The 20,659-nt window shown below is 33.6% G+C and overlaps 2 protein-coding genes across 3 annotated transcripts in view; one reads left to right on the top strand and one right to left on the bottom strand.

Moving 5' to 3' along the window:
• The window catches only part of LOC111060604 (ras-related protein Rab-23-like), a 94,848-nt gene extending 84,115 nt beyond the window's left edge, over positions 1-10,733 (top strand). Inside the window, exons 4-7 of one of the 2 annotated variants that reach the window (XM_039421818.1) lie at positions 1,042-1,204; positions 4,608-4,687; positions 8,451-8,629; positions 10,168-10,733. In XM_039421818.1, the coding sequence (XP_039277752.1) occupies positions 1,042-1,204; positions 4,608-4,687; positions 8,451-8,629; positions 10,168-10,295 (550 nt within the window). In that variant the 3' untranslated portion in view covers positions 10,296-10,733. Of the gene's footprint in view, positions 1-1,041; positions 1,205-4,607; positions 4,688-6,422; positions 6,602-8,450; positions 8,630-10,167 lie in introns of both variants that reach the window. The other variant, XM_039421817.1, reaches the window with a different exon arrangement.
• Positions 10,734-14,797: 4,064 nt separating this feature from the next.
• On the bottom strand, positions 14,798-20,555 carry LOC111060441 (BAG family molecular chaperone regulator 2). The gene is made up of 2 exons (XM_022348105.2): positions 20,102-20,555; positions 14,798-16,774 (listed from the first exon to the last, which is right to left on the bottom strand). The coding sequence occupies exons 1-2, from the start codon at positions 20,322-20,324 to the stop codon at positions 16,410-16,412; spliced, it is 588 nt and encodes a 195-aa protein (XP_022203797.1). The 5' UTR covers positions 20,325-20,555; the 3' UTR covers positions 14,798-16,409.
• Between the last annotated feature and the right edge of the window lie 104 nt (positions 20,556-20,659).

Below are 20,659 nucleotides of genomic sequence, written 5' to 3'. Positions count from 1 at the left end.
TTTAGATACAGTAAATATGGAAATTGAAGTTCAATATTATATCAAATGAACTAAACACATCTTCTGTTAGACATTCATTTTCCATTCCTCTTCAATTTTTGCTGATTTACCTAGGGTCCTCTGAGATGTAGCCTAATCATTCATATCATAGTGAAAAGATCATTGCATTATTTATTTCAGCTTATTTTGTTATAGACTCATATAAAATATTTAATGTGGTATATAGGGCTACCACTCTTATTGATATAAAATAACTTTAAGGTTGGTACCATTTTAATATTTTATTGCATCACGTGTTCCATCTAATTAGTCATTATAAACTAAAATATAATTCAACAATGTTTATTTATTTTTGGTTGCATTTGATGGTGACTCTAAAAATGATCTGAAAAATGTCATACAATAAAATAATAAAAAGTTACCTTGATGTTATTGTTACTTCACTCACATAGAGATATAGAAAATATTGAAATCTGGTAACTATTGAAATGGTAGCTATCCTTTATACTAGATAGGTAGGTATCTCGAAACTAAAATATCGAATATCGGACTTCAATAGATTTCAATATTTTGTAATTAAGAATGAGTGAAGTAAGAATAACATCAAGGTACCTTTTTATTATTTTATTGTATGACATGTTTCAGCTCATTTTTAGAGTCAGTATCAAATGCAAACAAAAATAAATGAACATTGTTGAGTTATAGTTTAGTTTATAATGACTAAATAATAAATTATTTTAGATATCGGATCGATATCTAATACGATATCCGATACTGCAACTTCCTCTCAAATCTAATCGTGATTATTCTTCTCCTTGTAGATAAGAGGGTGAAGATGTGAGACTGATCACAACAATTTAAAAATCGATCCAATCAACTATTAACAATTACAATTAACTAAATATGATGAGCATTCCAATATTCAAAGTGCGAGATATCAGATGACCTGCAACTCCTATTCCGCTATGAGTCAAGATATCAGATGAACTGCATCTTGTGTTCGGCTATAAATCTAATGTGGTTGATATGTTTGTGTTGCAGATGTGAGGGTGAGGACGTGAGACTGATGCTATGGGACACGGCAGGACAGGAGGAGTTCGACGCCATTACAAAGGCCTACTACAGGGGTGCGCAGGCATGCGTTCTCGCCTTCTCCACCACTGACCGCGATTCCTTCGATGCCATTCACTCATGGAAACTTAAGGTATACACTCTAGCATATACTCTCTACTCCTTAGGGCCAGTCCATAATGAGCGCTTTCAGACGGCGTTTTTAGGCCGGTTGCAGACGAACGACTATCGCATGTGGGATGTGGGAGCGATTATTTTCCTTCTGTGGTGCCACAAACGCAGCGCATACGGAATGCATTGGCTGTGACATTGAAAACAGCTGTATGATAAAAAAAAAACACCCGAGTATGATACAAACATTTGAAATCTGTTGCACTAAAATGTGCGTTTTCTCAAATGTAGTGTAAAAGTCTCTCTGCGTTATAGTAGTCGTATTGTTATGTGGTATGTCGGTCCCACATGCGATAGTGGTTCGTCTGCAACCGGCCAGTCGACAGGGTAGGAAGCACTACGATTGTCTAATTGGGTTGGCGTCTGGAAAACCCCTGCAAAAAACGCTTATCATGGTCTGGCTTTTACTGTCTTCTTCTCTCTCTTCTTCCTACTCTTCAAGAGGACACTCTACTTTGAATGCAACAGTACTGTCGATATTAAAATATCGAGTTTCAGTATCGATACTATGAGAAGTAAAGCTGTGAATAAATCTGAAATAACTCTTTTCTCTCTTCTCTTCACTCTTTCTCTTTACTTTTTACTCCACTCATGGAAATTAAATTTTTATATATCTATTTAAAATTATTATTTTAATATCGATTTAAGTGATCAATGGTGCAATCAAAGTGATGTCTAGCGTCCAGCCCTCATCAATCTTTAATCTGCACTCTTTTCTTTCTTCTTTTCACTTTTTATTCTTCAATCTTTACTCCCCACTTTTCACTCCGCCCATGGAAACTAAATTCAAATTCAAATTTTATTCAATCCAATTCACAATATTTACAAATTATGAGAAAAAATAATACAGCTTAACAATATTAGAGTAATAAGTTAATAATTTATAAAGTACATAAAGTACATTTATAAAGGTTTAGTCTCTCAAATTTACTCTTGACTGATTACTGTCTGTGCTTATCTCTCTTCTCTTACTTTTTTCTCATCAATCTTTAATTTCCACGCTTCTTTCTCTTCATTTCACTCTTTATTCTTCAACCTTGTACTTTTTATCATAGAATAAAACAATCTTATAAGTTTTCTCTGTTCTTAGTCTCTACTATTCCTCTTTAGTTTTTACTTGAATCTTCAATCTCTACTCTGCTCTGAGATATGCATGCACTGAACTTCTGATGTATTTACTTTCTACTATCCACTATTTCCTCCTCAGTCTCTGCTTTTATCTTCATTCACTCTATTCAGTTCTGGGAGAGGTATGAACTTGACTCTTCTGAGAGGGCAGTTCCGTTCAATAAACTTCTCTGAGAGAGGCATTACCGTACATCTCAGTGCGTGAAGCATGAACGTTCTTCCTTTCCTATTAATATCCAATTACATAACATGTAATTACATTTCCCTCTATCGGCATGATTATTGATGGAAAATTGTTATTTATTGATGTTAATGACATTTATCTTAGTCTTCACGAAATAGTTTCCTATATTGTGTAAATACTCCTCAACTTGCTTCCGCTAAAAAAATTTTAATTCCCTAGGTATAAAATTCTTACAACTGATTATTTCTCTTTTCAAGATTGGAATGTGGTATTCGAACAATAATTTAATGCTTTACCATGTCTCACTTGGCATTTTTACGTTTGCAAAACTTATTTTTATTTGTCGAATACAAGCAAGTTGGATTGCCAAGTAAGAAAGTGGACATTCAAGTGATGTGGACATCAATCAGAAAATAAAAAATATATAGGGTCTATGATTTTCCATACTATGTTTGTTTGGCCGTAATTAAAAAGAAATGTTATGCCCTAAGCCAGTGGTCAGCGTGAAAGCAGTTGCTCACTAAATTATTTGTTTTCATCTCACCGGGTTCAGTCATATTATATTGCAGCTAGTTATGTGAAGCTCTTCGAAGAAAATTTTTGTATTAAAAATATAAAATTAATGTTGGTTAAAACTGAATAGAGATTTTTATGAAGAGAACTGGATGTACAATTAGTTGAACCTACAGGAACTTATAAAGATAACATATGTTATTTATTTCATGAATCATCTTGATGGACCTGATGAGCCCCTAATTCAAAACGATTCTCCAAAACAGGATTGATTTGTATATATCACATAGGATGTGATGATTTTCACAAATCATTGTCTGGCATATTTTGACGTAGGCCTATTCATTAATCATATCCTGGCATAATTCTGGTAACAAATCCAATGAATGACAAAACTCTGTGTTGAGATTTTTTAACCCTAAATAGATGAAAATAATGTCATATCGAATTGGCTTATTGAATTGGCTGATATGCACCATATAATTCAGATGGTGATGTCAAGGGTGAAAGCTAGCTTCACACTGATACTGTATTTAAACTTTCAAATTACAAATTGAATGAGTAGCCTATGTACCATGATTAGCCTACATGAGTGTTAATCGGATGTTTTAATTCATGAAAAATGACGCTTTCTCTGTGTGACAATCTATTGTTTATTGACTTCATTATTGTGAATGTAACAATACCAACTGCTTCATTTTTCAAAAACTCTATTAGAAAATGATAGAATAATGATTCTTGAATGTTTGTCTCATTATCTATTACAGTATCATCAAGGGTAATTCTAAGTACTGAAACAATAAATTAGAGTAATCTGAAGTAAGAGTTTGGGAAAGTTCTAATGTAAAGAACATAAGTACCAACCCAGAACAGTTAGACTTAGCAGTTGGTCATGCATTATACTAATTGGTCATCATTCTCTTTTTTAATGTGGGAGCCATGAGTAATGTTGTTTGTTATTAACTGCGAACAAAAGTAGACCAAGTATTAAACATGTTATCTTCAAATTCATTTGAAACAAGAATTCCTTTTTATTTCTCAAGACAAATTAGCCTCTGAAGATTTGCTTTTAATGTCCTGTGATAATTTATTTTTATTTTGTAAGATGAATTTGACTTGACGAAATCAAACTCTGTTCCAAATTTATAATTAATTTTATAAACCTGTTTTAAAATCAAAACTATTTATACCTGTTTAAAATATTTTTTATAAATAATGAAATTTGTTTCGATGACAATAGTTGAGAAATAAATTTCAAACTTGAATTTTAAATAATATTTTTTATAATATCTCATTTGAAACAATATTTTCAAGATCCATCTCAATAGCTCTCAGTTACGCTACTGGTGATCGACTATAATAAATTCGAAGGAAGTTGATCCAATAGTAGTTATGCTTGTCCCTATATTTGCTCTATATTGCATGGAATAAAATATGCAAATTATTTTTAAGATTGAATTATTTATTCATAAAAGAAGTTCTATTTCAGTTGGTTCTGTCAATCATATAATTTCTATCAATTCAATTTCTACTTTTTCAGGTTGAAGATGAGTGTGGAGAAATACCGACCGTACTTGTTCAAAACAAGATTGACCTCATGGACCAAAGCGTGGTTGATCCGTGAGTAGACGTTCTTATATTTACTATAGGGTGTTTGAAAAAGAACTCCCTAGTTTCAGGTATAAACTTAATGTGTAAATTAATGGAAAACTTCGTCAACAGGTACATAAAATGAAAGAGAGAATCTTCAAGTTTTGTTCAACATCAGTACACTTCAACATGGGGTCCATTTGTTGACCTGCACAAGCCAAGACGATATTCAAGTTCTCGCCATGTATTCACCAACATATCAGGCGTAACGGTCCCAACCGCCGTGACGATTCTTCCCCGTAAATGGTTTATGTCTCGGATTTTTTTACTGTACACAACATTTTTCATGTGTCCCCAAAAGAAAAAGTCCTGAGGGATTTAGTCCGGGCTCCTTGGTGGCCAAGCAATTGGGCGAGCTCTCCCTATCCACCTTCCTGGAAAGTGAGTGTCAACTGAAGGAACCGTTCCCTCTGACACCGGCTTAATGTCAAGCAGGTCTGCCAACTGTAGGGGGGCAAAACTTGGATAGTTGCTGAATCAAACACCACAAACTAGAATAGTGTATATCACTTTTTACAGATTCTATGACACATCAAAAGTAGGGAGTTCTTTTTCAAACACTCCGTATATTATTCCTTATTGAAGGCTATTTTCATGAAAATTCCTAGCCAAATTTGATTACATTGAAAAGAAACATGATTATTGTCTTAATAAAAATTATTGAGATCAGACAAGATGAAAACATTGATTTCTCAAGTTCATCATAATAGCTTGTCATTAATAATAATTATTGATTTAGGGAGTTCTGTATGGAAATGAATAGATCTCTAATATTCAGCTCAGATCGTAACTTTAATGAGTGCTCCCATTTTTTTAAGCTTCTGTAGAATTTAAGATTTTGTATAATAATTGTAAGACCTTTCTATAGTGAGGGATCTCTAACGGGAGTTCCACCTCACCTGATAAAATGTTAAACAGTTAATGCATCTCACGACTATTATTCTTTAGCCGGGAACGCTAGTAGTGTGTTTAACCAATGACACGGGAGCATAGAGAAAAAGTAGCTTAAGAAGTTATCTCGTGGTATAGGTCGTTTATGTTCCAAATTCTTAGCCGAGTTTTTGTTTACTCAATCCGATTACTATTATCACTGTTTTGGCCGGGTGAGAGTGTTAGAACGGCACAGTATAAGAGACTACCAGAGTTACATAGCTTCACAGAAAAGAAATAATAAGACTAATGGCTTGAGTTAACAATTTGAGACATAAAGTACGATAAACGCCCTATATCATGGGATATCTTCTTATTCTATCTTTTCTCTATGACGGGAGTGACCTGGCTAAAAACTTTTGGTCATATCTGGGATCGAACCCGGGACCTCTAGAAGATTTTGGATTGTGTGATAGAATCTCTTATCTTCTAAAATATTCATAGTTTATGTTCGATCCATGGAGTTAGGTTTACAGAAAAGTCTTTGAAAATAACATAGACCTATTTTAATTCACATTGTTTCAGTAGCAATACAGTAGTAGCCTACATTTTGGGCCACTTTCTCCAAAAAAGTTGAATTCTAGTTTAAACCATCAGCCAACTCAATTGAATCACATTATAATAAAAATGCGACCATACATCGATTTAACGGGTTTAATTTGCTGAAACAAATTTGGAGAAAGCTACACATAATTATTTTATAATTTGCAATCATACTAAAATTGATATAAATAGATTTTTGCTGCGTTACTCACAGTAAAACGTTGTGTTTCAGTGAGGAGGCCGATCTGTTGTCAAGAGCTCTAGGCTGCCGGTTACTGAGGACGTCCGTGAAAGAAGATGTCAATGTGAACACAGTGTTCAGACACCTGGCGTCGCGGTGCCTCGCCGAATTGCGGCATCAAGAAGAGGAATATGATATTGCCTCCAATGGAATACATCCATTGACAATCAGTAAGTGGCTCAACGTATTAATTTAGATGTATCATCTTGAAAAGAAGTATGATTATTGTTCTAATAAGAATGATTGAGATCAGACAAGATGAAAACATTGATTTCTCAAGTTCATCATAATGAACTATAAGTGAGTCTAAGTGATGTCTAAACGACATCATAATCTCTAGCCACATTTTATTAGATTGAAAAGAAGTATGATTATTGTTCTAATAAGAATGATTGAGATCAGACAAGATGAAAACATTGATTTCTCAAGTTCATCATAATGAACTATAAGTGAGTCTAAGTGATGTCTAAACGACATCATAATCTCTAGCCACATTTTATTAGATTGAAAAGAAGTATGATTATTGTTCTAATAAGAATGATTGAGATCAGACAAGATGAAAACATTGATTTCTCAAAGTCATCATAATGAACTATAAGTGAGTCTAAGTGATGTCTAAACGACATCATAATCTCTAGCCACATTTTATTAGATTGAAAAGAAGTATGATTATTGTTTTTAAAAAAATTAATGAGATCAGACAAGATGAAAACATTGATTTCTCAAGTTCATCATAATGAACTATAAGTGAGTCTAAGTGATGTCTAAACGACATCATAATCTCTAGCCACATTTTATTAGATTGAAAAGAAGTATGATTATTGTTCTAATAAGAATGATTGAGATCAGACAAGATGAAAACATTGATTTCTCAAGTTCATCATAATAGCTTGTCATTAATTAATAATAATTATTGATTTAGGGAGTTCTGTATGGAAATGAATAGATCTCTAATTTTCAGCTCAGATCGTAACTTTAATGAGTGCTCCCATTTTATTAAGCTTCTGTAGAATTTAAGATTTTGCATAATAATTGTAAGACCTTTCTATGGTGAGGGATCTCTAACGGGAGTTCCACCTCACCTGATAAAATGTTAAACAGTTAATGCACCTCACGACTATTATTCTTCAGCCGGGACCGCTTTAGTGTGTCCAACCAATGACACGGGAGCATAGAGAAAAAGTAGCTTAAGAAGATATCTCGTGGTATAGGTCGTTTATGTTCAAAATTCTTAGCCGAGTTTTTGTTCATTCAATCCGATTACTGTCTATTATTACTGTTTTGGCCGGGTGAGAGTTTAAGAACGGCACAGTAAGAGAGACTACCAGAGTCGCATAGCTTCACAGAAAAGAAATAATAAGACTAATGGCTTGAGTTAACATTTGAGTTTGTGTAATTTGGGACATAAAGTAACTCCCTATATCATGGGATATCTTCTTATGCTATCTTTTCTCTATGACGGGAGTGACCTGGCTAAAAACTTTTGGTCATATCTGGGATCGAACCCGGGACCTCTAGAAGATTTTGGATTGTGTGATGAATTTATTTATTTATTCGTGGACAGAACCACAAATCATATCAATATGATTAGGAAGGAACAACAGGCTTGGCCCAAATCTATTCCATTCCCAAATTTTTATAAATTAATAAAATGTCCAAAAAATAGAATCTCCTATCTTCTAAAATATTCATAGTTTATGTTCGATCCATGGAGTTAGGTTTACAAAAAAATCTTTGAAAATCTCATAGGCCTATTTTAATTTACATTGTTTCAGTAGCAATACTGTAGTAGCCTACACTTTGGGCCACTTTCTCCAAAAAAGTTGAATTCTAGTTTAAACCTTCAGCTAACTGAATTGAATCACATTATAATAAATGCGACCATACATTGATTTAACCGGTTTAATTTGCTGAAACAAATTTGGAGAAAGCGGTACATATTTTATAATTTGCGATCATACTAAAATTGATATAACTAGATTTTTGTTGCGTTACTCACAGTAAAACGTTGTGTTTCAGTGAGGAGGCCGATCTGTTGTCAAGAGCTCTAGGCTGCCGGTTACTGAGGACGTCCGTGAAAGAAGACGTCAATGTGAACACAGTGTTTAGACACCTGGCGTCGCGATGCCTCGCCGAATTGCGGCATCAAGAAGAGGAATATGATATTGCCTCCAATGGAATACATCCATTGACAATCAGTAAGTGGCTCTACGTATTAATTTAGATGTATCATCTTGAATATCATATTTATTGTGTAGGGATGCCTATTAGAATGAACAATACAATAGATCGACGATTGAATAAAAACTAGAATATATTGACTATAGTGAGGTCCACGTTATGATGACAGTATTTGATCAACTTTGGTTTTGCTATCCTTGTCTATCATTCGACAAAGCCGGTTGTACCATCCTTTTCTAGGTCCACAACGATATCAATTATATTTTCGACAGTGTAGAAATATAATTAATTAATGGAGAGAATCGGCATCGCTATTCTTCTATCTTTATCCACTGCCATTATAACGTGGACCTCACTGTAGCAACTAGTCATTGGTTCTAGCTATAAAATCACAAATAACATTATAAAGCTGCCTTGAATCCTAGCATTTGCCTAAAAATTATACTTGGAACTAGCATTCTCCTAAAAATTATACTTAGAACTAGCAATTGCTAGCTTTTATTCACTTGATCTAATTTAGATTTCTTCCATAAAACGTCTTAGGGCTGGTTTCCGAGCTCGGTATTTAGCCAAGTCCTAGACTTTAAACAGCTGGAGTCAGAAAATTGGTTTTCCAAAACGGGGCGTAGTCGCAGTCATTGTCATAGTCACGTTTGAATTAAATTTCGAAAAACTAGAAAATTGAACACAAAATAAAATAAAGAGAAAATAGTGTAAAGTTTCGGCTATTTTTAATTATTTAGGAATGTCTAATTCCGTCAAGGAAAAACGTTTCCAATATTATAGAAATGAGAAAATAAAAACTACGACTACTGTTCTAAAAGCTGCGACTACGCCCCGTTTTGGAAAGCCAATTTTCTGACTCCAGCTGTTTAAAGTCTAGAACTTAGCTAAATCCCGAGCTCGGAAACCGGCCCTAAAGTGAGAATGTTTTCCACCTTTGATAGATTGTTAGAGAATGAATGATCAAATTCAATTTCTGACTCACTTCTTGCAATATTTCAAGCTAGGCTTCCAATACTCAACTTGTTTCTAAGCCCTCTTATAGGATGTATCAAGTTAATTATAATTTATCATCTACAGCTATTATTTTACTTATAATTTTCATAATTGTATGGATGAATGAAGTGTTCATTACAAGCAATGCAAACAATAACTTTGAATTCAGATTGTACGTACAAATTGTATCCAAATGAAATTACTTTTGTCAATGCAATTCTGTTTGTGAAAATAAAAAATTGGATTAACTGTAAAAAAACACTTGTTTTTAAGCCCTCTTTATAGTCAGTCTGAATCAAGTTAATTAGGACAGCTATATTACTTTGACCTGAAGAAAAGAATATTTGGTTTTTAGATGCCCAAGTCTCAACTTATACTCTGTACAGAAAATTGGCTGATCTCCCTCAATTTCTCTGCGCTGCATATTCTTCCAAGTCTGAAGTAAATTTGCACGAACTATAGTTCATTTCAAGTATAGAACGTATTTTGCTTAGAAATTAAGTTTGAGGTATTTTGAAGAAATATTCATGGTTTATTTTGTTTTGTGTGTTGACAGGTGCCTTTGGACCTATGCAGCATAACCAAAAATCGAATCACACAAACGGCACCATTGTCTTAAGGTCAGGCAAACTGAAAACCAGAAAGAAAAAGAATGTTTTCAGAAACGCCTGCCGTATCTTATGATATTCTATTGCTCATTATTAGAATCATTTTTATAAACTCGACAATAATATCTAGAAGTTAGGAGTTGTTATTGAACATAAACCGAAGCGACAACGTGAGAGAACATAAATGTTTTAGAATTAACTTAATTTTAGGTATAGTAATTAAGACAAACGTCCTTCCATCTTTTATAACATTGTTGAAAATTCTGTTGATATTTTTAAATTTTGGCAGAGGTATGTTGTAGAACTGTAATAATATACAGTTTGGAGTCCTAAAGTAGTTTTGTATTACTTGTAAGCAATCTATAAGAATTGTCTATTGTTTCTGAAAATGCAGACTTGATGATGTATAGTGTAACATTTGTTTAAGTCATTTGAAAAATTGTGATTTTGTAAATTTGTTTCGATCTTGTATTTAAATTGAATAAAACATTTTTATAGAATTTTATAAACTCAATCAATTTACTTTTCAATGTACTTTTTTCTATCCATTATGAATTGCTTCTTAATGATCACTTTAAAAGTGTTCCTACTTGAATTACGACTTAAATCAGACTGCTATGTCGTAATTTAAGTACTATTTGAAAGTGATCAATCAATTTAGCAAAAAGTTTTGCTGTAAATAAAACCTTCAATCAATTGGTATATGGATTTAAATTTATTAGTGACTAGCTGGCCCGGCGAAATTCATACCGCCAAATAGTTAATGCATCTCATGACAAACTTTAGCTGGATGCACACCTGAGGAGGCGCGATGCGGCATTTTATTTATATAATTTTCCAATTGCAAAATATATAGTTTACTAAAAATCAATTAATTCTGAATACCGTAGATAGCACAATTATTCGAAACAAAGCAATGTCTTTAGAGCATGTCTTTAACCTGAGGCCGCACTGCTGGATGGTTACACATAGAACTGTCATTTTGTTTTTAGTCGGGGCGTTTAGAATAAAATATGTACATGAGCGGTTATAAATAGCAGCACACACCCTTGTCTACTATCTACCGACGGCTGTTGTATGACGCAATGATTATTGACCGAGCGAAGTGAGGTCTAAGATTCAAGTCGACGGTTTGGCATTTCTCTTAATGTTTAAATGTTTATATGTTTTTATGTTGCGCATTTACGGCGAAACGCGGTAATAGATTTTCATGAAATTTGACAGGTATGTTCCTTTTTAAATTGCGCGTCGACGTATATACAAGGTTTTTGGAAATTTTGCATTTCAAGGATAATATTAAAGGAAAAAGGAGCCTCCTTCATACGCCAATATTACCGTAAAAATCAGACTATAGAATTATTCATCATAAATCAGCTGTCTAGTGGACTATAATACTACCCGTTCAAAAACATCGAACATCTTGAAAATGTATCTTTCCATTAACGTTAGTAGACAGTTTACTATAATACTACTCGTTCAAAAACATCGAACATCTTGAAAATTGTATCTTTCCATCAACGTTGTAGACAGTTGCAGCCAGACCTGATAACAGCGCTCACACTCACATTCCGGGGACGACACGTCACGGTACGATATAGGACAGAAAGCTCTATGTTTATTTAGGATTTTTTCTAGACATTTTTAATTGATAAATTATCTATTAATTTTTGAGAAAACATAACAACAGGTCAATGTAACTCACTGAGCGCGAGGTATACTGTTCACAGAACTACTAGTAACAGCTGATTTTTATTTCTGTGTGTGACCAGCTCACAAAATCTTCTCCCATCCTATACTATATTAGACGATCAACTTCTGTTTATAAGTTTGTATTTCACCGGATCTCGAAAACGGCTCTAATGATTGTCACGAAATTCAGAACATAGTAGGTTTATAATATAAATATTCTATTGAACTAGGTCTCATCCCTGGGAAAACTCGCTGAAGGACATTAAAAGGATAATTATTATTCATCTTTGGAAAAACAGCTGATAATAATTATTTCGTCGAATGTTGGTGATGGAAGTGAGTGAGCGAGTTCATGTGTGTGGGACTGTGTCAAAATTATGACTTAGCTGTTGAACTTTTGTAATCATTCAATCAGGTACTTAGTGCCGGTTGCAAAAAAGCCGGGTTATTTTCAATCCTGATTAATTCCAGTAGATCCATCTTTTTGAAATGGTCTTCTCTGATTTGATTCACGTGAAGTTAATCAGGATTAAAATTTAACCGGCTTTTGTTCAACTGGGCCTTTGTGAGGGAAATTTTTGCATTCCTCTAGGAATTAATCTCAATTTACTGTGATTAAATAGAACATTTCTGTATGAATGTTATTACAATTTCTTCTTTCATAATAATTTTTTTATGCTTTTGTACTCCAGAGCGAAGCTCGGTCCCCGATATTAAGGACTACATGTAAACTTTGAAGGACCGTAGGAAAGAGTTTTGAAGCCGTATTATAATGTTGATAGGCCATAAACCTGGTCCTGAACATAACGAACACAACTAAAAAAAAAACATCAAATTCGGTGCGCGCATAAAAAATTTATTGAATGTCAAAATTTGAGGCTCGAGTTTTATTTATATAGATTGTTCTAGAGTCTAGAGGGACTGCAAAACTTTCATTGTCTTCAGAGTTCAATTTTTTTCTTCTAATGATACTGTATCAATAATACTCTTCACTTTTGACAAGCAATGGAGATTCCGTGGTGCATGCAGAGTACCAATCTCAAATGGATAGATAGCTACTGCGAAATGGATAGTTAGTGGCCAGATCGAGTTTATCCTACAGTAACTATAACCATGGTTATATAGTTACTGTAGTTTATCCTACATATAAATTATATCAAAATCATTTTATAGCTTCCAGTGATTAACAAAACGTCCTCACCTGATCTTGCCATAGGCTACTGAATTAATCATATTACTCGTATTAAACTTGCAAAGGGAAACATTAAAAAAAAAAACAATAGGCAATAAAAAAATTTCCCTTCCACCTGACAGAATACTTGCTTACTGTTATCTCAAGCTGATAGTCCACGTAGTTCTTTCCCGTGAAGCTGTGCGACGCTGGTAGTCTATCATACTGTGTACACTATCACCCGGCCAAAACAGTAAAAATCTACAATAATCGACAGTAATTGGCTTGAGATAACAGTAAAAGTTGCGACATAAACTACCTATACCATGGGATATCTACTTACGCTATTGTTTCTCTATGCTATGACTCAATCCATCACTGCAAATGGCTGATATCCCTTCATTTCTCTGCGCCGCAAATTCCTCAAAGTCTGAAGAAGATTTGCACGGAGTATAGTCTCCAGTGAGTGTTCAAGTGCTCATGATACGAAGTTTCTTCTGACTCTAATCGACAGATTGGCAACTGCGCTTCTATCTATGACTATTCATCACTGTAATTGGCTCATCTACCTCCATTTGTCTGCTCCGCATATCCATCCAAGTCGGAACTAATTTTGTATAGACTATTGTAGTACTACTATAATTTACACCTAGTTTTTCTAATCTCCATTCAAACTTTGAGAAAGTAATTAAATGAACTTGGAAGTACGTTCCTGCATTGACCATAGAGATGCTTACTCTAGTTTTAGTAGATTTTTCACGGGATAGGCCACGGTGTGCCCTATGGTTTTGACTGTTATTTTACACCGGTCAACCAAGTATTTATGTTAGCCATTCAAGCTATGCCTTGAGTCTGGCCGTTTAAACCCATATTTATACATTTTCAATCTTTACTTCAAGAAGTTACACACTTGCAAACAGATGGTGCTAGAATTCAAACGCAGCTGCAACGGTTCAAAATTCTGCTCTCAATCGTTAACATGACGACAAACATTCTATTCTTGTATGCTTATTCTACGAACTAAATAAATATAGAGTTCACTTCCGAATCGAAGAGAATAAACTTCTTAGACAAAAGTTGGAGATACAAGACGCCAGTGTTGTATTTGGCTGATAATAATCAACCTACATTTTCAAAACGAAAACTTCATTCACTTCTAATAATAAAGAAATTATTAGCAGAATAGCTGTCATTTGTTACATTCCAATGATTCATTGAAATTCTAGGAAATTTACAATTGAAACTTATGTAGATATAGGATAGTGAAAACATATTGAAAAGAATTAGAATTTTTGTAAAATTTATTGAACAATACAGTATAATACACAATGATATATGAATCACATGCACATGATTCATACTTAAAAATTAACTATGATGAATATCAGCTTTATATATTTGGTGAAATTACGAATAGTTTTCAAGTGCATTTGATATACGATTTTTTCAAAGCAATTCATGAAATTTTGTATGGACAAATCTCAAGCAAAAACAGTACATGCGTGATAAACAGAGATTTCAATGCATAAGCTGTAGTTTACAATATTGAAATCAAAGATTAAAAAATTATAAAATATAGTTTTTGATTTCAAATTTATATTGATTGTTTAAATAAAACAGGCGTGTTTTAGTAATTTATCAAACCGGTGTTTATAACCGTTATATTGTTTCACTGGGTGAATTACACTTCATTTTATCAAATTACTCTTGGATAATTCAGTAATGGGAAATTTTCAGATATTTCTAAGACTTACGATCATTCAAATTACTTTCCTTTGAAGGAAAACCATTAAATTTTATACTGTAATCAATTAACACATCTAATAGTAGAATCAGTTTGAGACAATATTAAAATCTACATTAACTACAACATCAATCCTCTGTATCATCATTTTCAGACTTATTCTCGTAATAATAAATGTACATTTTCACACATAATACTAAAACAGTACATTACTATTTAACAAATATCTGTCATTTCCAAGTAAAACTCCAATTAAATTTTGTATATTCGTTTAACCGATCACTCAATTAGAATGACTACCGTAACCTATTTAAGAAGAAATGATATGAATATTTGGAATGCAATGGATGGGTTAATGTATAATATTCGAATAAGGAAGTAATAAATACTTTGTGATAACAATTCTATTCATACTGTAATTATGCATTCTATTCAAGTGAGACATCGATAAGTCAAATATCGACTAACCAAAGAATTTTCAATTGATCAGGAATTAAATAAAGCATAAATAATTTTTTATTGGAAAATAAAGCCAGGACTTCTTCAAAAAGGGAATCGACTAACAGAATTACATTTCAGATCAAAATTCTCATATACACAAATCAATTAAAAATAGATATATCAATAATAAGTACGAGGGAGAAAGATGGCAAGACAAGTGCAATGGGCAGATTTAAAAATCGAATGCTTTCATAAGTTTATGGACATAACAAATACAGATCTCATTTATAAAGAGATGTACAATTATTGCAGGAAATCCCCAAGATAAAATTATTTATTTTCTCAACACATGATCAGGAAAGTATTTTAATGTAACGGCTCAAGTAAAAGAAAGCGAGAAGGTAGAGAAAAATAGGTACGAAACAAATAATGTCCAACATACCGAATTTAGACTTGCTAGGAATAGCAAGGCTAGACAACCCTAGCCAATTATTTTCAACTATAGAACTCAAGTCTTATTTGAACAATTTCAATACATTTCATGTATTTCATTACAACTTTAAGATCAGTTGATTATAAATGCTATAAATTTAATTTAAATGCAACATAATCGTCTGTCAGATAGATAAAAATGAATTATGAATATGAAAAGAATGAAAAGGATAAGCTATAAAACTTGGCGTTCGAGTTATCAGATCCAGAGTTTGGAAAAAATTATCCAAAAAATAATTTATCGAGTAACAAGATTCTTTATTTCAATCAAACGATTTTATCAAATTTCTTCCAATTGGTAGTGAAGAACTGATAAAAATATTATGTTTTTCAATAAGATGTCTAAATTTGTATAAAATTTCTTATATTTTACAATAATGCCACAATCATATAAGGTTAATTACAGACACCATTTGAAGCGAAGTAAACTTAACTATGAACAAAATCGATGAAGAACAAGAAATCATATTTTTTAAACAACCTAGAATTTGCTCAATAATCTACAGTTGATATCAAACAAATTTGAAAAACAAGATTTGAATTCTTTTCAATAATGCTTAAAGAACCCCATTCAAATTTACAGTCTCTGCATTCATAGAGAATATAATAATGAATAATCGCATGAAAGCAGCTTACATGGAAGCAACATATTCTTAAAACATTTTATCTTCAGGCGCTGGGAAAAAATGTCCACGATTAATGTACTCGAGCAGGCCACTCAGCCGCTTTTTAATGCGTTTCTGGTCATCAAGAGTGCAGCCTAGAATTGCAGTCTCGAACATTTTGTCTGTTATTCCGTCAGACTGGTAGGACGTACAGGCTGACATGTAGGACAGGCATTTGGTCTTCATCCCACTGGGGTCCGCCTTCAGACCAACCACCAGTCCGTCAATGAGGTGATTCACTTGGTGCAGCGCCTCTTCCTGTATTTGGTCCCTGTTTGTTCGCACATTCACTTCAATGGTCATACACCTGTTTCCAATCCTTTCAGCATATCGCAGGATGTCCTCGTGGTCGTCTGAAAAAAAACAACTGATTAATTCAAAGAATGTGAAGGAGGAAAGTTGACAGACCAGTAGTCAGTAAGAATGAGTTGGAAACAGTTTAGTTCAATAGCAGGTAACCCGTAACTGCGACTTCAGTAGGTAACTGTGACAATCCTATTATATTAAGCGAGCAATTTCTGTATATCTGTATATATTTCTATATTTGGTTATTTATGTCTAACAGATCTCGAAAACTTCTCTATTATATTTGGTTATTTATGTCCAACAGATCTCGAAAACGATCTCTAACGATTTTCACGAAATTTGGAACATAGTAGGTTTAAGATATAAAAATTCGATTGCACTAGGTCTCATCCCTGGGAAAACTCGCTGAACGACATTAAAATGATAATTCATCCTTGGAAAAACAGCTGAGACTTTCGTCGTCTGTGGATAATAAAAAAGTGCGTCTGTGGAAAATCAAAATATCTCATCCCCGAAATTCATAAGCTGACGTAAAATATAAACACGATCATTTCAAAGAATTGTGTTCTGTTTATCAAGAAATAAAAATAACGAGCGAAGCTCGGTGCCCAGATATTGGGAATTTGTTAGGAAACAAACTTAGTCCTCAGATGAAACTAGACTTTGGTTTGAAAGTATGAGGATTCATTTAAGATACTAGCTTGATAAAAAAAGCAGTCTAAATGAAGTCCTCATGCCGCAGCCAAGTGCATGCAAAAAAACGTCGACAAGAGCGACTGCTTTGCCAGCGTTTGCCTTCAATCGCCCTAGCTCCGATATTTGTCGAGACGAGGCGAGCCAAGGCCAGCCAAGCAAAGGCGAGTGGCCAGCCGAGCATCCACAAATGATCAAATTGCAGTGTGGATGGCAAGGCCAATGTGGCCAAGCTGCTAAGCGACTTGGCGAGAGTGTGGACTATGAACACATGAACAACAATGAAGCGAGCCTCAGGGTTCTATCCCGGGACCTCTCCTCTCCCTCATCTTCATCAACGACCTCAGGCTGGATGTAAGTTTTCTTCTACTTGCAGATGACACAACCCTAGTTGCCAGGGATAGAGATGTGGATGTGGTAATACACAGGTCTACCCAACTATTGGAGGTTGCCAGTAATTGGTTCCGGGCGAGCAAACTTGCGTTGAACGAGAGGAACGACACAAAATCTACTCGGCACTCTAAGGTGGAATCCACCAATCTTTGGGGATCGCAGTGTAAAGCTGCTTGGATTTGATTATGGATGCCACGTTGACATGGGAGCAGCATGTTGACACACTACCTCCGTAAACAAATCCATAGTGCATGCCAGGTGGTTGATGGTAAGGCTCCTACAGGTAGAGCTCCTACACTAATAAAAACACTAGCTGATATAGATCAGCTGAAATCAACAAATTTTTATTGGTGTAGGAGCCCTACCCGTGCTGACGTCACCAGAATGCACTATGGCTTTGTTTACGGAGGTAGTGGTTGACATGGTCTGCAACTGCAATAGACTGTCAAGAGTCACTGACATCATTGCGCATCTGATGCGCAATGTGAGAGGTCATGTTTCTTGTTTGACAACTGGTCATTGATGCAGTTTACTGAATTTCATGAACAACAATGAAAGCTGAAATAAGAAGGTTTCTCATGCACATCAACTTTAAAGATCTCTCATACTGTATGGAAGTGTAATTTATCTTAATACTGTATTTCAATTAGCAAGAGACACGAGAGCATAGAACGTAGATATTCATTCTGTGTGTTTTGAATTGTAAATTAAGTGGAATTGAAGAATGTTGAAGTGACACATAACCTAGCTACATGTGAGCTGTTGTAAAAATTAGAATTGGGACAGTTTTGGGCGTAAGCCTGTGATACTTTCCTGTAAGTTGTGTAATTCTAAACGATGAAACGATTCTGAAAGATATGCTTTTTACTTCTTCTAAAAGCTTATAAATTATTAGGTTCAACTGAAATTTTGTTAAGATACTTGAAGGTTCTTCTCAGGATAGTGATTTCATTAAGATATCAATAATGAAACAGGGCCTAATGGAATCTTATTATTTTTATAAACCAAATTGGCATTTGCAGCAACGACCACCACTAAACCAACAGAATATGGGCCGAAATTGATCTATCTCAGGCCAGACTGGCGAGGTGCCACAGTTGCTTACCTGAAAATTTACAACAGGGTGCCGGTGCAGTTTCAAGGGTAATAGGGTGTTAAGAAGGGTTTAGGAGGGACAAAGTTACAAGAGGGCGCTTCAAATGAAGCTTGTAAACATGCATCTTTAGATGTGAACATGTTGGGCAAGATTAATACTTCGGTATTAAAAGGTTTTGAGAGGGGAAACGTTTTAAGAGTGCGCTTCAAATGAAGTTTGTGAACATGCTGGTAAAGATTAATACTTCTGTATTACTAAATAAAATATTTTTATTTTTTATGTTCATGTGATGACATACTGGTACTTTACAGTAAATTATTGTTTTATATTAATCATGACTACCAGACTACGGTTTGGCTTTGTCAATTCAAAACTAAAATTTGATTAATTTTAAGATCTGGGCAATCAATATGGCTCATAATTATAATCTTATATAGATTTTAAGGGCCTTATTCATGTCAACGATGTAATTGAGAAGCAAAGACAATCTTAAAATATTGAATCAAGATTGGTATTATTACCATTAGTTTCAAAAACAGATTAACACGTACCTTGCACATTATTACTGCCATATGCTACATTTATATCTGATAGGGATAGTAAAAATAACAAATTATTAATAGTCGTTTAAATTATACTCTATTATAGTTAAAACTTGGAGTAAATTCAAATGATAGCTTCACTTGTTATTAAAACTTATTGATATAAAATAATATATAAAACTCAAGAAAAACAATTGATATAAATAGCCTAATTTAAAAACTTCCATTAAAATTTACAAGAAGAGGATGTCATTGTCATAGCAATAGATACTACAAAATATACTGCAAGGAACAGCAACTTGTACAGTTTTTATATTGGAGAGCAGCTTGGTTGAATTATCATTTTATTATTACGGTATTGTGACATTTGACGGTCAATGTCTTTAATTTACTTGTAGGTTTTTATTCATGGCATTTTCTGTGTTGTTCAAGTTAATGTTATGAAATTAAATATTATAACTTATATCTAATTTTGATAAAGGTTAGGAGTTTGTAAGATATGAAATCATTATTTTTGAGTTTGACGCTTGTGATAGAAAGAACTAAGACTATAGAATGTAATCTGATTAATTTGAAATAAATTCTGAAATTTAAGCTAAAGATTAACAGAAATTCATATCTAATAAATGGAAAGTCAAAGTAATACTTACTATCAGAAAGTTCAGCCAACATATCAGAATTTCTGATCGTATCCAATGTTGTGAAAACACTGTCACGATCTTCTTCCATTTTTAATGCATCACGACGTAACTTTTCCACAATTGATTCTACTTGATCGAGAAGTTGTAAAACTCGTGTTTTTGGACTTTCTGAATCACTTATTACATTCGATTCATCTACATGCGGCAATTCAATAGTTTGATGAGTTTCCATTCTAAATTTCTTGACTATAAATTTCAGTAATAAGTATATACAACTATTTATCTATAATGTTATTTGATATCTAGTTGGAGAAAACAAATTATTCTTGGAGATATAACCGCAAATTATTCTAAACAGTCTTAGAAAAATGATTCTATCAATCAGAAATTTTACAGAATGAAATCGAAAAATCCATCACATTCTAGAAGGAAACCATTCAAGCTGCAAGCTGGTTATTCATAATTTTTAGGTAGTACCAACCAAACAAAACTTAACAGCTGCTCGACAATTTTGCCAACTGCCAGAAAAAATATTGTTACAGATAGAAAATATCAAGTCTAAATAAA

Source organism: Nilaparvata lugens, chromosome 2 (genome assembly GCF_014356525.2).
Source record: "Nilaparvata lugens isolate BPH chromosome 2, ASM1435652v1, whole genome shotgun sequence".
Classification (NCBI taxonomy): Eukaryota; Metazoa; Arthropoda; class Insecta; order Hemiptera; family Delphacidae; genus Nilaparvata; species Nilaparvata lugens.
This window is presented reverse-complemented; position numbering and strand designations above follow the sequence as displayed.